This window comes from Eulemur rufifrons, chromosome 15 (genome assembly GCF_041146395.1).
Source record: "Eulemur rufifrons isolate Redbay chromosome 15, OSU_ERuf_1, whole genome shotgun sequence".
NCBI classification, from domain to species: Eukaryota; Metazoa; Chordata; class Mammalia; order Primates; family Lemuridae; genus Eulemur; species Eulemur rufifrons.
Window position 1 is genome coordinate 70,382,491 of NC_090997.1, and position 17,825 is coordinate 70,400,315.

General features: G+C 36.5%; 1 protein-coding gene across 3 annotated transcripts in view; it reads right to left on the bottom strand.

Moving 5' to 3' along the window:
• MCM9 (minichromosome maintenance 9 homologous recombination repair factor) overlaps positions 1 to 17,825 on the bottom strand; it is a 62,649-nt gene that overhangs the window by 43,023 nt on the left and 1,801 nt on the right. Inside the window, exons 1-7 of one of the 3 annotated variants that reach the window (XM_069487291.1) lie at positions 17,619 to 17,745; positions 16,044 to 16,362; positions 12,329 to 12,645; positions 10,682 to 10,763; positions 6,729 to 6,929; positions 3,122 to 3,247; positions 502 to 1,672 (exon numbers count right to left, since the gene is read on the bottom strand). In XM_069487291.1, the coding sequence (XP_069343392.1) occupies positions 1,527 to 1,672; positions 3,122 to 3,247; positions 6,729 to 6,929; positions 10,682 to 10,763; positions 12,329 to 12,645; positions 16,044 to 16,347 (1,176 nt within the window). In that variant the 5' untranslated portion in view covers positions 16,348 to 16,362; positions 17,619 to 17,745 and the 3' untranslated portion in view covers positions 502 to 1,526. Of the gene's footprint in view, positions 1 to 501; positions 1,673 to 3,121; positions 3,248 to 6,728; positions 6,930 to 10,681; positions 10,764 to 12,328; positions 12,646 to 16,043; positions 16,363 to 17,618; positions 17,746 to 17,825 lie in introns of those variants that run through there. The other 2 variants (XM_069487290.1, XM_069487292.1) reach the window with 2 other exon arrangements.

Sequence of the window (17,825 nt, forward strand, 5' to 3'; positions counted from 1 at the left end):
AAATTCTTTAAAAAAAATAAAGTGTGACCCCTGTAACACAAGTATGTATTTACATTAAAAACTTTCATGAAAATGCACCCTTAGTGCACCTTTTACTACGTGCAGTATTCTGGCATTTTTTTTTTTAAATTGTATTTCACTGTCAAAGTGCTGCTTTTGACCCACTGAATTGACTTTTATGACTTTCTAATGGGTTGCAGTATACAGTTTGAAGAAAGGCTAGTCTGGCCTTTTAGGTAGAATTAGCAATAACTTTTCTACCGTTGTAAAGCTTATATTCCCTATACCTGTCTTTTCTCTCAGATTTGGATTATGATCTTGGTATAAAAAAGGAGGGGAAAGTGCCAGTATGTTTTTTTTACACTAATTCATTAATCCAGTGAATCAGCAGCTATTCACTTTTAAATTGCCCTAATACTCTGAAATTATGAGTAGCCCACAAGATAGCCTGGACTCATTTTTTGACATTCCACATAATTACTTAGGAAACATTCTACATAATTACTTGGGAAACATCTTTATTATCATTTTATACAGACTCTAGAACATTGAGTCATAAGGATTTTAAAATGCATAGGAAACATTCTTTATGTATTCTTGCTGCCTTCCCTTCTAGTAACCTGAAGTTTATCTATTCTCCACAAACCCCTTCTTGTCAATGCTTAATGTACTGTTCAGTTATATTCATATTTCAAAACCTGACAGCCCCTTCACAGTGGTTTCCTACTTATATAAGACCATTGTGGAGCATTTTCAGTTATATGATAAATTTTAAAGTATAAGCTTCTCATAAGAAACTTAGGCACAGGTCAATGGAAGCTAGACTCCCTTTACAAGCGGCAAATAACATTTGTACAATGTATGAAACCAATGGCTTATCTTTAGAAGAACAGTTGAAACACTACCCCAATCAAAAGTGTAAAAAGTATAAAATGGCATCAAAACATTTTTTAAAATAAATTTTTCCTAAATTCCCTAGGTCACTTTATTTATAATCAAATCTTGACATTCTATCTGCAAAGGCTTTTAAATGTACTTGTGAAAGAGTCATTACAATGTATGAATGAAGCTTCACATTGCAGTGATGAAAGTATGCTTTCCGAATACTGATAGACAAATTTTCTACATATTTCGATAGAAGCTACCGTTGCCTGTCAGATCTATGAGCATGAACATGCCTTAAGCTCTGTACCTTCTATCTACTTTTGTAAATTTACCCCTATTTAGTTTATTTTAACATTCTGTTTGCTGGGTCTTCATAAAATGCCAGATGATGTGTACTTTTTCCTGCATACGTATGTATGATGGAATCACTAGAGAATGAGAATATCAAATAGGATTGTTCAAAATTAAGATGCAAAGATAAGTGAAGGTGGAGCTTTCAAAATATTTTCTTAGAGCTACAAAAGTAATGTTGCATTCCTTCAGTTTTAGGCAGTAATCTCAAAAGTTAGCTTGAAAATTACCCTATTACAGGCAGTTTTTCATCAGAAAACTATTGTGTTAGCTTCTGTAGTAATATTAAATTACTTGAAATTGTCACATAAAGTACCTGCACTTGTAGATCCAATTCCTGTGGTCAGCACAGATCTTGGTGTAATCTTTGCTGCATATTTCAGGAATTGAGATTTCCCTGTGCCAGGATCCCCAACCAGTAAGAGATGAGATTCACCTAGGAAAAAGTAAATATGTAAAGTTTTAAATTTCAATAAAAGGACCTGTGAATAAATACAATTAATCAAAAAGAAAATGGCCCACTTGGAATGCCAACACTTTTCTTTTTTTCTTTTTTTTTTTGGCAGGTGAGTTGACAATTTATATAGTATTTCTGCTGTATACTTTTACATAAGGTCATTTGAGGAAGAATTTAACTAGAAAAATATTTAGAAAAGTTAACTTATAAATTTAACAGTCTTTAATTGATTACTGAATGTGACATTTAAAATTAAAATTCTATTAAATAAGTTATGTGCTATTTCCAGATGTTTAGGCCTATAGTTAACATTTAAAAAATTTTTGGCTTACAAGGTTTCTGATTTTATTTAATCTATTTTTAAATACCAAACTACTGTGATTAAATCTTTCCATACAAGTCATACAAGTATTTTATTCTATTTTTATTTAAGAACTTATAAATGTTGGGGACTTTGTAAGTGCTTTATAAATATTAAATCACATAGGATTCCAATAGTTAAAACTTTTTCATTTTATGAAAATTTTACGTAGTGAAATATCTATCTTAATTTTATGTACTCTTATCTTTCAAATATAACATAAATGAGCATATTCATATCCTATAGTATATATTAGCTTACTGACCAAATGAATTCAGTAATACTCCAGTGTTTTCTAAATGTATTAATAGGAAACCCTTATGTAAGCTCAATATTTAGCAGAGTGCCTTGCAAATAGGTGATCAAAACATATACGTGAACTTAATACTTAACTGTTCTATACTGTACTGTATATGGTTTTAGAGTCCCTACTAATAGCCTGATCTGTAATAACTTCCTTTTAGTCTTTGGTTTACATACTTTATGCTAGACTCTGGTCAGTTCAGTGTGTTGGCTGCAAAAGAGCTTTCTGCCATCCGGATGTAATTGTACACTTAAGAGTAATCTTTGCTTGAATGTGTGTGACCTACAGCAGCACCTCACAGCAGCTGGGACATTTGTTCTCTAGCAGCAGAAGGGGAATCGGCAGGCAGATGCCCGAGAGCAGCAGTCTGAGAGAAACTCTGACAGTCACAGATGGAAAGACACTGACTTGGAGACATTAAAATGCACCATTTCTAATCTTTTCCTCTTGAAGAGACTGGGGATCCAATGAAAAACATACCCAGTAATGGAAACGTAAAGATGTTATTTTGTGGCACCCTTAATAGGCTAGAGCAAAAGCATATACCAGTTGAAAAGCATGATTTCTTTTAGCCTTTCTAGATTTCTAAAATACCTTCTCATATATAGATGCTGGACTAAGTATGAGATATATCGACAATTGTCAGTTTTAAGAGATTACATTTAAAAGATAAAGCTGAACAAGTGGTTTTTATTCAGGAAAGAAAAAGTCTAGCTTCTCTCCCTGTGTTAATATTTCTCATAATTTTTCAATAGGTACTAACCTCTGACCCGTGTTCCTGTGGCGTCAGTCCTTTGAATCCCACCAGCCAGCACCATGGCCACAGCAAGCTTTACTAGGTACATCCCAAATACTTGAGGGCACAAGCTGGCCAATATTTCATTCCTTCCTAAGAAAGGCAAAAAGATCAGAAGTCACCAATAATTATCAAGAAACCCTAACTGAAATTTCCCTTCCTATCCTAACTGACCATGCTCCTATAAACATACTCTTTCTGCAATTTGAAATGAGCAAGAGGGCAAATTCCAAATGACTAAAAGGAGTAAGTAACTTTTTGGTTCTAAAAAGTCCTTTTCTTATTAATTCCATGAGCTACAAAGTCTGCTTTTTATTCCTGGGTGCTACTTAACTTTCCATAAATTTATCATACTTTAGAAGGTATGTAAAGAAAGGAAATCTTTTCTCCCTCATCTATGACCTATCAGGCCAACACATCATCCCTTAAAGTAATACCAGTTGTGCTTTCTATGTGGTAATTTCAGTAAAATTACTCTTTTGCCTAAATACAAGGAAGGTGTTCAATCTCAGAAACAAGGAGTCAGATCATAGGACCCAGTAATCTTTAAATATAGAGCCAGTTGGAGCTCATGGAGCTTCTCTGGAAGTGTAAGAGAAGGAAGAGAAGTAAAATCGAAGTAAAATCAATCTATCCTGCGAGTCAATTCAGCATTTGCTCTGGGCAGTTTGGTAAATTTTGTTTTATCTGGAATAAAGTTACACGGGTATCGGGGTATTAAGATGATTGCAAATTACAACCCTAGCAATGTAAGCTGGAGATCCTGAATTCTGATCATGTGTCCTGTTTTCAGAAATACCAAAGCACTATATCTGAGAATCTGCCTATCTCATCCACAAATAAAGTAAGTATTTCATTCGGTCATTGGCCTAACAAATCTATAAAATTCTAACAAGCCATTCATTCCTGAGCATTTCTACAATTTATGGCCCTATGCACAAAGGCTACTTTTTGTAATGAATCAAAATTGTCTCAGTGGCAACTAAGCTATGGTGATGTGACCTGAGATGGCAGAAAGAGTGAAGAAAATCTTTTAGTAAAAAAGGAACCAGAAAGATTTAGTAAATCCAGGAAGTCCATTAACTGCCAGGAGGAATCCCTCCCTTTCCTGAGGTAAAACGCCCAGAGTAAAAAGGTCAGGAATTTAAGCATATAAAATGACCTGACAGCAGGTAGGTAAATTGTGACCAGAATCTAGAAATTACAAAGATAAGGAAAAAAGGAATAGCCCCAAAAAGCAGATTTAAGTGTAAGCAAACTGACCAGGGAGTCACTCAAGCCAAAGCTGTTAAAGAGCCAGGTTCGCTGAGTAAAACAGGAGTCATGACTAATGTGCTGAGGGGAAGCATATCCCAATGTAAAGAGCACAGGCTAGGGGGTCGTGTCTGGATTCAAATACTGGTACTATTATTTACTAGCTGTCTGACCTTGGACAAGCTTCTTAACCTCTCTGCCTCCATTTCCTTATGTGTAAAATGGAGATAATAATGGTACCAACATAGAATTGTTAGGATCAAAGGAATTATTAAGTGTACGGCACAAAGAACAAAGAGTACCTGGCACATAGTGGGAACTACTTAACCATTAACTATTTTATTACCTGTATTACTTGTACTTAAATTTCTGATCTCAAGATTTCCTCACACTGAAGTCAACACAAAAGATAGACTATGAAGGTAGGACTGGGATACCAGAGAAAAACAAAGGGAAAAGACCATAATCCTAAACTTGTCCAAGTTGAAAAACTTGATTACTTGGATCATGGCATTAGAAGCACCCCTGGCTGTACCATGGAAGAGAATGCATTAGGGTCAATACTATCCCCATCTCCACCGCCCTCCTAAATCTGTGGTTCTATACCATGTCAATAATGTGGCAACAGCCCAGTTATCACCTCTTGTGGCATGGCCCTCAGTTTTCCCAATGAAGAGAAGCTCTCAGATCTAAGATAATTGAGTCACCCCAGAGTGGGTTCAGATGGTCCAACAGACCCCAACCCATACGTCTGGGTTTCTATACAGTATCTAAGCACCAGGGTCAAGGGATCCCTGAAGTCACTGCAGAAGAAAGCTCCTAGAGTCATTCTAGTCAATACCCACAGGATAAAGTCTTCATAAAGCCGGTCAACCTCCAAGAGCAGGGGAAGCAATCTCCAGCTTTAGACTGGCAGAATGAAGACTCCCTGTTGGACGTGGCTCCCCACCTTCACCTCCCCGTCTTGGTTGGCAACACACAAGTGATACGGTACAACAGTGCACTGGTACTAGTCAATAGGAAACGAAGAAGGGAGAAGCCATTTATACCAAAAACAAAAATGTTGCCTCATTTTCTCGTTGTCTTCCTACTTACATTTCTCACAAGGTTGTTATATTTACTTCTTTTATCTAATAAATGTGTCATACAACTGTCTAATTAAAAAAAGCCAGACTGTAATCACCAGCACAAGCCCTGAAGCTCTGGTTAGAGCACTGAGTGGTGGCCTTCCTTCACCGTCATATGGCAGAGTTGAGGCGTGGCACTGGAACCCATAAGGAATAACCGTGGAAGCAAAAGTTACAGATTTTTATAAGGACCTAATCCTAAGAAACTATTTCCAGTCAAAGAATTTATTTAAATATATATATGGTTCTTAAAGTCCTTGCTTCATAAACCCATAATGTAGAGAACTTTTGGTTCTTTCTATATAGATCAAATAAAAGAAAGATCAGGAACGACTACATATGTGCTATACACATAAGCAAAAAAAAAAAAATCCTACAAAATAAAGGCAAACTGCCCATATTTAGGTAAGTGGAAGCCTTGTTTTGTGAAATATCTGTCTAGTTCAGCATGTGATTTAAGAATAAAGTACTCAATATATATTAGATTTGAGGTGAAGTTTATTAGAAATAGTTTATTACTGGCTTCAGTTATTTTTATGAGAAGATACCTCCAAGGAAAAATGAAAACTGGCATTTGGAGACTTAATTGGTGTTTTATACATTTGGGACTTTTCAATAAAAAACACACCACAAACCCAAAGGCTGCGTGAGGTTTTATTCTATGTAATTACACTAAACTGTCACAGTCAAAATTTTTGCTATGATGACAAAGCTTATTCTCTGCATATGCTGTCCCTCATCATCTCTTTCCTAGTTACTCCCTATTTTAAAATCTTCAGCCAAAATAGGGTGAAGTTATCTATTTTTGAAAATACATCAGAAGAGAAATAACGGCTTTAATATGATGAGGTTTCCTAATAGGATAAGTTTTGCCTTTTCAAAGAACTGTCTTTTTAATTAATAAAGAAGGTAGGAAACTCATACTGTTTTCATAGTATACAAGGTGTTTAAAAATAATGGAAATGGAAAATTTCCAGGAAGACCCCTAAATAGATTTCTAAATAGAAAAGACTATGCCATAAAATGGCTTCAGAGGGAGATGACAGCTAGAGGTACTGACTAATGCTACCCGCTTTAAACTCAGCCACTGAGTTATGCAGCTTGTAAGGCTGTCCCCAAATCACAGACATCATATTTAACTACTGAATGCAATGCCATTAATAATAATCAGCTTTATCCCCTTAATCACAAACCTGCAAAGGGATCACTCTTATAGCATTCCCAAAAATCTTCAAATTCCTTTCGGACCTCCTCATCCATGGGGATCCCCGAGGACTGCTCATTATTTACTTGTATATAATTGGCTTTCAGGACTATCTCCACTTCACAGCGCACATCTTGCTGAAAGGGCTTCCACCGCTGCATTACAACCCCATAAATAGTGAGGTCATCACCTGGGAAAAAGCACCAAGTGAGTCTAGCAGCACCATCCTACATGTGGGCACAGGCTCATATGACAAAGGACCAGAAATTAGAAATAAATCACTCCCCTACTAGGGTTTAGAATGTGTACACTCATCCAAAAAACAATCTGGATGCAGAAGAACACCCCAGATTCCCAACTGGGTTTTTCCCCACAGACACTTGTACAGTATCTGCACAGTGAAAAGCTGAAGTCAGCAATTTTATTTTTCATAATCTACATGATAATCACACCAATTATCCTTCACTAGGAAAATATTAATAGTTTACAGGATATAATTTATTCATCATAGTTACACTAAATGAAGTGTTCATTCTCTCAGAGTCTCTAACCATTTAGTTCTCATTTAGAGAAGAGAGATTGGAATTACAGCCAGAAGGTTAAACTACGATCAATTTGGTGTCAGCAAGAGACAACCTTGTGATGACTGACACCTAGTTTCAGTTTCTTACATGTTCGTTTTTTACTCACATTTGTTAACATTTTGCTCACTACCCTTTTTTTTTTTTCAATGAACCAAAGAAACAATGAACTAAGAAATTAACGAACACCAGTTCTACTTCAAAGCTCCTTCCCATAAACTATGAAGGCACAAGATACAACCCTGCTTATTCCTTCTTGGTGGTTCCTTCCTACCTGAGGAAACCCTCTCATTCTTGGTAGGCAGAATATTAAACTTTTATAGATTTTCCTACCAGGTCTTGGGTAGTTTATAGGCACATTTGCCAAACATTGCCATCTGTGCTTATCATATTATATGTTAATACAATGCAATGCATCAGTTAACAAGTATATATGAATGTTTTGCATTTGATATTTTGGTACTAGAGAAAAGGGAGCCACAAACAAAAAATGAAAGAAAAATCATAATCCTAGTCCCTCAAAATTTCAATCTGTTTGAACACAGGATGTTAGACATGCCCCAAACCCAATCCTGGTATTTACATTTTGAATAACAATGTCTCAGAATTAACAGGCAATTCTTCATTTCCAAGCCTTTGTGCTAAGTATATATTATTTGCTGATGAAAAATGCCTTTCACTTTCTAAATTTCAATGTGTAATGTGTAATCTGCAGAGCTTTTGATTTCCTGAAGAAAAGTGTTCTGTAAATGCAGAATGCATGCAACTGGTGGTGCCAATTCACAGAATAGAGGCGAAAGGCAACTTCACACTAAATGGTAACAAACATACTAAATCAGGGCTTTATACATATTCCAAGATCTTTCCTAAGCCACTCCTTGGATGATTTTCAAACCCAATTGGGAATAATGATCATTTACTATATTGTCTGTCCCCAAATTTTTAGATAAAAAAGATTGGGGCAACTTTACATGAGCATGTGCAACAGTCCTCTATTATGGTCATTTTAATGGATACTTACGTTGTTTCTAAACTAGTTAGAGGAGGAACTTAAGTTTTAGATATATCACTCATAAGCAATAATCTAATGTCATAAGTGGTGATTATGTAGAAAATGTAGAATACTGAAGTGTGGCCAAGAGCACTGACTCTAATCAGATTTGGATGTAAATCCCACCTCCACTGCTCACTGGCTATGTGACCTTCGGCAAATTACCTAACTTTCCTGAGCCCGTTTTCTGACCTACAAAATGGGAATTATATTTATATCATAGTGCAACAGGGAGAATATCTATAACATAGTAAGTGCTCAATAAATATTAGTTGTTATTATACTAAACCTACCTTATGTTTGTAGAGCAACTGATACCTTTAAAAACCTTCAATATTTATTGAGTGGCAGATTCATATGATCATCAGAACAATTGTGTTACATATGATAGTCCAAGGCAATAGATACTTTAAACTTTTGTATTTTTCAACAGTAAATATTATAAACAATGTTATTTTCAGGAAGCTAAAATTCTCTTTTTTATACAATCCAATCTCTTTGTGCCCTGTATCTTCTGCAGCACATTTACTACCATAGCCGTCCCCAGTCAGACCCATCTCTCACTTCCTGCTGTACTGACATATACCAGCATACAACCTCCAACTTTATTACTCTGCACATATTGAATTGGGGTTCGTAACTAGGCTCTAAGTTCCTGAACGTCAAGGATTATACCATTTATGTCTTTTGTTTCCCACAGAGGTTTGTAGCTATGTATAAATGAAAAAAATAGCTATTCACGTACTGTTTTCATCCATCCTTCACTAGTAATGTCATTGAAAGAAAAATAACTTAAGATTTATTTTTCATGCAGAATGAATTCAGTTTAGATGAACTGCATGAAACATTATTCTCTATCGAAGGATATTTTCATGTTCAGGCTGAGCTCATACAAGCACTACTTTGCTGATCCAGATATTACAGATTTAGGTTAAAATCTAGAATTCTGTATGAACAAGGTATTTTGACATATCTTTGTGTCATTTAGCAGGCAATCCGTTAATCAAACTGTCTTCTCCTTCATGTACTATTCAGAAGACTATATGTTAATACAAGAAGTCAGCTGTGTGTAACCTACAAGAGGGCCCTCACCAGAACCCAAACACGCTGGCACCCTGATCTCTGACTTCCAGCCTCCAAAAGTGAGAAATAAATGTTTGTTGTTTAAGCCACCTAGTCTATAGTAATTTGTTTTAGCAGCCCAAAATGACTAATGCTTTTAAGTTCGATTTCTTACCAGTCTCCCCAGTATGGAGAGGAAGAGGGAATGAGATGAATTGAGAGGGGCAAAGGAGAGCTTAGGACTAGTCTGGTGGGCCCAAAGATCAAAACATATTATCTCAGAATGACACCAAAACAACTGGGTTTCTGGAGCCCTCAGATTTTCAGAACAGCTCTGAGGCTCAGAAAGTCTTTAATATGCCTGGAACAATGCAGATCCTCCAGATCAACTCCCATTGTAATGCCTAAATCCCTAATGAGTTGCTGTACATCCTCTCTGCTTGACTATTTATGAGAAAAAGTACTCATCATCATCCAAGGCCCATGCTGGACACTTGATTATGAGGTATTGAGTCAAAATCTACCTCTCTGTAGCTTATCCCACTGAAAGCCAATAGTATCTTCTGTAATTACAATTCCATTTCTATATGACAGTCTTCCAACTATTGAAAGTTGGCTATCATGTCCTTCCTGAGGGTTCTCCATGATTAACACCTACAGTTCTTCATTGAGTATGGTTTCAAGTTCCCTCCCAATTCCAGTGATTGGCCATTGAAAACATGGAGGACCCTCAGTGGACAGCAGACTAAAATCAATGTGACTCCTATCATGGTGTCACCAGCACAGCAGAGAGAGAAATAATCACTTCCTTTCTTCTAGACACCAATAAGACCTGTAGTAGCATTTGAAAGAGTCACATCTTCTGATTCATTTTATATGACTGCCTATTAAATCCACTAAACTTTTTAAAATTGCTGCAGTTAAGCTATGGCATACTCAAGAGAGCTCCAGATTAGAAGTCAGTGGATCTGGATTCATGTTTCAGTTCTGCCACTTAACTCTTAAATTGACCTTGGGGAAGTCAGATTCTTCATCTATAAAACAATCAGCTGGACTAGCTCTTTGTTGTGTAGCTACAGCCCAGCTCTTTCCTGCTATCATATCCCATCTCTATGCCAGTCTCTATTCTCAAGGTGAGCAATTAAGCCTACATACTTCCTTACCAGTGATCTTGGGAAAATAAAAAGTGGCTTTTCCTAATCAATACTTTAGGATCTTATAAACAAACTAACCAAAGTTCATTCTTACCAGATTTGCAACTGTCTACTAAGTCATCTTCCAGGACAACCTTCATAGATCGTGGAATACTTCCAACAGATAGTCTTTGAACCTAGCAAGGAAAAGAAAACAGATTCTGAGTATGCTTAAATACATACTAAGTATCCAGAAGCCTAGCAGTACTTGAAATTATTGTTTCTATTTCTCTGGTATTATTATATCATACAATTTAATTATGATGGGGATTTAAGGATCTTTTCTTGAAAACTGTGCCTACTATCAGTATAAGAATTCACTAAAACTAGAGTAAAATAAAAGCACCAATATGGAAAATATCTCCATATATAATCTACCCTGTGATGGTCAAAGTAAACATATGCTTCAAATACTAAACATAGTAACAAAGTTACTTATCTAGAAGAGAGGGACATTTCTTTCCTGATCTCTAACCAAAAGACATGGGACAAATCACCTAGTCCCCATGATTATTCCTCAGTAACAGAACCCTGGTTTTATTCCATGTGGACATGTGCCTAATGAAGACTATATTTCCTGGCTTCCTTGAATGTAGGTGTGGTTATATGACAAAGTTCTGGCCAAATAATCAAATGAGATATAAGCAAACATGTTACAGGAGACTTCCAGGGAGACTGTTTAAGTGGTGACTTGGTTAGGTAATAGGCATTTTTGCCCATCCCTCCTTTTTCTCTGTTCTCTAACTACACTATACATGAGATGAAGTTACAGCCAACATCCTGAACAACCATAAGAAGAGAAGCCATGTATTATTAAGAATTGGTGGAATAGAAACACAAGAGTCTGAGTCCTTGACACTGAGCTAGCCTTGGAATGCCTATCTCCTACTCATTTTAAGATGAGAGAAAAGACTTTTGCATTTAAGCTGCAAGTAAATGAAAACTAGGCTCACTCTCATATGTTAAAGAGTGTTTATGTATACCTCATTTGGTACAGCAAATAAAATTGGGCCAAAACCCCAAATCCTGTTCACTCCAATGTTTAACAACCACTTAAACATTAATTAACCTCCTATCCCTTAGTTAAGAACATTAATTTCCTCCTATTCCCTCAGGAACAGCTAGGTTGGACTTCTTAAATATTCATTTAATCTTAACATAATTATTAAGTCATTCCACAACCTTCTTGTCAATGTTCTATCTAAAAAGGTAACTACGCCAGGTGCCATGGCTCATGCCTGTAATCCTAGCACTCTGGCGGCAAAGTGGGGAGGATTGCTTGAGCTCAGGAGTTTGAGAACAGCCTGAGCAAGAGCAAGACCCTGTCTCTACTACATAGAAATATTAGCTGGGCATGGTGGCATGTGCCTGTAGACCCAGCTACTGGGGAGGCTGAGGCAGGAGGATCACTTGAGCCCAGGAGTTTGAGGTTGCAGTGAGCTATGATGACACCACTGTACTCTACCTGGGGTGACAGAGAGAAACTCTGTCCCAATCAATCAATCAATCAATAGATGACTAGTGCATAGTTTCTAAAGACTATATTCTGGCATATGTGGAACAGTTTTAAACTTGATATTCTACAAAGTAATGACAACACAAGTCCATTTGTCTCCATTTTATGTTCCCTAATCCTAGCAATTTTGCCCACAGCTGAAAAATACTTCTTTAAATTTGTTATTTCATTTATGTGATCATTTACCTGTTCCTGAATTTTGATTTCCTGGTAATCCCTACACCTCGTTGGAGATGAAGACAAGCCTGAAAGGCAAGTGAATTTAGAGGAATCACAGCTCTCCAAGCTGGGGCACGAGGATGGTCGGCAGAAGGTGTAATACTGCTCAAAGTCAGCCTTGACCACAAATACATGCTTGCATTTGTTACACATGTAATCCCGCTCAAACTCCAGGACCTTCACCAGACTTGTTCGAATCACTGTCCCAGTGACAGATAAAAAGTGTCCCACATCCTTGGTTCTAGGTATGTGCTCCCTCACGAGCTCAGGACAGACAGGCAAACCTAATGAAGAAACAAACAAAAAAAACCAGCATCAACTTATACCTTGGAATTTGACTCCATAGAATATGTTCTCATATTTCCTGGGAGAAAAATTATAATCTCAGAAAAAAGGAAATCTTTGTGTTTTACTTAAGAAAAAATCAGATCAGCTCAAGAAAACAGAAAAGAATTATTTCAAATAACAATTACCAATGGATTCTTTCTAAATGCACATAGCTAGATGCTATAATAACCAGGATTAAAAAAAAGGATTGATTCTCACAAGACGGCTATCTCAGTAGGATCTGAATACTGGATATAATTATAACCACATTTAACAAAGAATATACTGCTGCTTGCCACATAGAAAATCAATTGATGACTATTTGAGTACACCACAAAGCAAATTGATAAAGAGACAGTGGCATGATGTCCAAAGAGTTTCATGGTGCTAGAAATTTATTGGGGTTTTATTGTAGTTAGATTCAGAATTTATTAATACATAAACCTGACAGTGTTTTTAAGCCTTGACTTACCTAGAGGTTTACCCACAGCATCACTTTATCCTTTAAAAACCTTGTGTTTTTCAATATTAAAAAACAGGCAACAGAAAAGACGCAAAACACTAAAGAAAATTCTTATGCGAAATGACCTCTTTCTCAGTTTGGCTACAATGCACCACTGGAGTACAAAGGTGCCAGCTGTGATGGTCAAAGGCTACCTCCTTACACGTTTATCGGGGTAGCATTTGCTGTGCTGGTTCATATCCCATGAGCTACTGTCTCCTCCTCAGAATTTAGCAGCTCAAAAACCAGGTAAGAATGCACACTGAAGGGCAATTTATCAGATTTTCCAGCTCAGGAGAAATAACCATAATAGGTATTATACCTTAAGTTTCTATGGTCACAAGTTTTCTCTCTGTTGATACATCTACTCTGAAAGCCAAATAATAATAACAATCAGAAGGCAGTTTAGGAAGCATGGGGGGAAAAAAGCAAGTTAGTTAGAGAACTGAATGTTTAAGGTGCCAGGCTATGTTAACCTGGTGTTATACGTTACAAGTCTGCAGAAAGACTTAAATTTTCTCTGTTGGCTGAGACACTCTCTCCATACATTGTATACTGTATAAACAAGGCGGGCACTGCTAACATTTGCCTTTATGACCACTTTTTCTACTCTTCCAAGGCTGACTTGCCCATATTCTAATGGGCATATTCTTTACTTACACTAATTCAGATTGCATCCCATTTTGCCACTGAGTCACGATTTTGGTTCATATCCTAGAATGTTAAGAAACAAGAAGCAACCAAAAGGGGATCTCTCTTGCTTACCTGGCCTTAAATGGAATGTATATTATGGCAACATAAATTAACACTTTTTGCATATTCTTAGTTACCTGTATTTTGCTCCTCACATGAATACTATTTTAAAAAATTATGATATTCACATACCATAAAATTACCTTATAAAGTGTATAATTCAGTGCTAATCAGTATATTCACAATATTGTACAATCATCACCACTATCTAATTCCAGAACATTTTCATGTATCCAGTAGCAGTCACTCTCCATTCTTCCCTACCCCTAGCTGCTGGCAACCACCAAACTACTTCTGGTCTTCAGTGACTTATCTATTCTGGACATTTCATATATAGATGCTCCTTGACTTACAATGGGATCACATCATGATAAACCCATTGTAAATAGAAAACGTCCTAAGTTGAAAATGCATTTAATACACTTAACCTAAAAGCATCACAAGCTTAGTCTAGCCTACATTAAACATGCTCAGAATACTTACAACAGCCTACAGTTGAGCAAAATCATCTAACAAAAGCCTATTTTGTAATACAGTGTTGAATACCTCATGTAATTTATTGAATCCTGTTCTGAAAGTGAAAAATAGAATGGCTTATGGGTACTTAAAGAATGGTTTCTACCGAATGTACATCACTTTTGCACAATCATAGAGTCAAAAAATTTTAAGTTGAACCATGCAGGGATGTCTGCATGGAATCATATAATACATGGCATTTTGTGTTTGGCTTCATTCATTTAGCATAATGTTTTCAAAATTCATCCATGTTATAGCACATACAGTACTTCATTCCTTTTTATGGCTGAATAATATTCCACTGTACGAACAGACCACATATTGTTTATCTGTTTATTCACTGATGGACATTTGAGTTGTCTTCACTTTTTGGTTGTTACAAATACTACTACTACAAACACTTGTGTGCAAGTTTTTGTTTGAACACCTGCTTTCAATTACCTCCCTCATCTTTTTTGGAATTAACTGTTGGCAGATTCTGTTTATACTTCAAGAAGCAAATTGGGTTAATCACTACATTTCTCACTGAATACCATTCTATATTCATACAATATAGAGCACTTACTAAATCCAAACAGAGGAGAACAGAAAAAAAAAAAGAATGAGTTAATAAAACATATTAATATAACAATAATCTCTCTGGATCTTTGAAACATTCACTGTCTCTTCCTTGGCCCTAAAGAAGTATCACTTTTGCCTCCCATTTCTACTGCCCTCACCCCAGCTGTGCTTCAGATGCAAACTGAAGCTCAGCAAGACAAAGTAACTTGCCAAGTCTCCCAGCCTAAGGGTGTAGCTGTAACTGGGTATCCTATAAATTCTTTTATTTTCACCACCCGACACTATGTCTTCCAAGAAATGGTTTCCATGCAATAAACTAATGAAATACTGTTACACTTCAGCATCACTTTTTCCTAAAATTCTTAAGAGTTCTATAGAATTCTTAATTCAACTCCATCTACTTTTAAAAAAAAACCCAAAAAAACAAAAACAAAAAAAACCTTACTTTTCAAACAGAAAGTGAGTGTCAAGAAGTCCTGGAGGCAGGAATTCAAGGACACAGCTCTACCACCACAAGTTGCTGACTGCTCCCCTGAAGTTTCTTAAAAATTCAGATGCTTAATCTGTCATGTATTCAGTGAAAATTTATTGAGTGCCTGGTAGGTGGAAGCACAATGCTAATCTTGAATAAAAATAATTTCCTAAAATAGTTTTGAAGATCCTTGGGCAGAATCTACCACTTTTTTAATCCTTTGTATTAACAATTCTTTTATTGTTAGTAGTCACAAAAGTTCAAAAAGCTGTTTTTGATCACAATTTTATACACACACATGGAAATATATAAACATACAAGTCTATTGCTGTCTCTACACATTCTCTCTAGTCTCAGTAGGCACGGCTAATACCCAAACCCAGAGAACACAATCATTATTCTGCTTTCAAAGAAGTGACCAACTACACAACAGATACAAATTTTAAGTATAGATATCAAATATTTCTTAGTGTTCTGAATCCAACATGTGTTATATTTTCTCAAAATCTTCCTTGAAAATAACATGGCAGTAAAACCCTTAAGTGATTTACCTGATATCCTGGCATGAAGATTCTGCTTCATGGAAACACCCTCAGGCTGAGAAAGGGACTGGAGAATCGTCAAGGCTGACCTTCGCAGTGCACTATCAAAAATAGTAAGTACTTCATTGGGGAACACGTTGAAGTATTCCCCAATTTCCATGTTGGTCTCAAAAAGGGTCATGGCATTAACCACAACTGGGTAATGAGCATCTTCATCTCTTTCCTTCAAGATTAGAAGAATATCATTCTTATGGTATTCTGAAACGTACGACTCAAACACTTGACCAACCAGTGCGACGTGATCACTATTCATCTTGAATCTAGGTTACTAGAGAAAAAGAAAGCATCAGATTATGCCTTTGATATTCAAGATCTACACACTATTTAACAAAAAAGATTGATTATAAATCATCCTGGTTTTTCATCACACTATAATCACAAAATAATATCTGAATTCAAATTTTAATTAGATCCAAATTACCTGTTACGGTCACTTAGTACATGTATTTTAAAAATGAGTGAAGTTAAATCTAAGAATTATGTTGGTACTGATTATCAAAATCCAAAACGTTTCAAAGCATCTCCCATATCTTTTCCCAAAACTTCCTCCTAATTAATCCTGTATTAGTATACATGCATGCACTGAATAAAGTTTCAGTCAACAAAGCATATACAATGGCAGTCTGATAAAATTACGATACTGTATTCTTACTGTACTTTTTCTATGTTTAGATACATTTAGATACACAAATACCTACAACTGTTTTACAGTTGCCTACAGTATTCAGTATACTAACATGCTGTACAGGTTTGTAGTGTAGAAGCCACAGGCTACACCATATAGCCTAGGTGTGTCGTAGGCTATACCACGTAGGTTTGTACAACAATGAAACTGCCTAATGACACATTTCTCAGAACGTATCTCCACTGTTAACTGATGCATGATGGTATCATAATTTACATAGCATATAAAAGAAGCACTGCCTTTGATTACCTTCCATACAGACACATTTGCTCTCAAGTATAAAATCTTAAACATCAGTCTCCTAGCTGAAGTGGAGTTCTTTGTGAGGGTCCTGGGTCTAGGTTTTGTTCATATAAAGAGCATATTGAGGCCGGGCGCGGTGGCTCACGCCTGTAATCCTAGCACTCTGGGAGGCCGAGGCGGGTGGATCGCTCGAGGTCAGGAGTTCGAGACCAGCCTGAGCAAGAGTGAGACCCCGTCTCTACTAAAAATAGAAAGAAATTATCTGGCCAACTAAAATATATATATACAAAAAATTAGCCGGGCATGGTGGCACATGCCTGTAGAAAAAATTAGCCGGGCATAGTGGCGCATGCCTGTAGTCCCAGCTACTCGGGAGGCTGAGGCAGTAGGATCGCTTAAGCCCAGGAGTCTGAGGTTGCTGTGAGCTAGACTGACGCCACGGCACTCACTCTAGCCCGGGCAACAGAGCGAGACTCTGTCTCAAAAAAAAAAAAAAAAAAAAAAAGAGCATATTGTTCTTTCTCTCTCTCTCTCTCTCTCTCTCTCTCTGACCACACACACTCACTTGTATTCTGGTATATATTAATAAATGGAACACATACTAATCAAATTGATAGCCAGTTTTAACTTGACTAATTAATAGATTGGCTTTAGAAATTCATATTTGGAGGTGAATACTTTCTCCTCTTACCCTGGGAAAACTACTGGCTTCAGCAAAAATAGCTGTGAAGAATGTAAAGAAAATAAACAGTGGAAAGGAAAGGAACACTGAGTCTCTGAATGATAAATAATTAGGGCTGAAA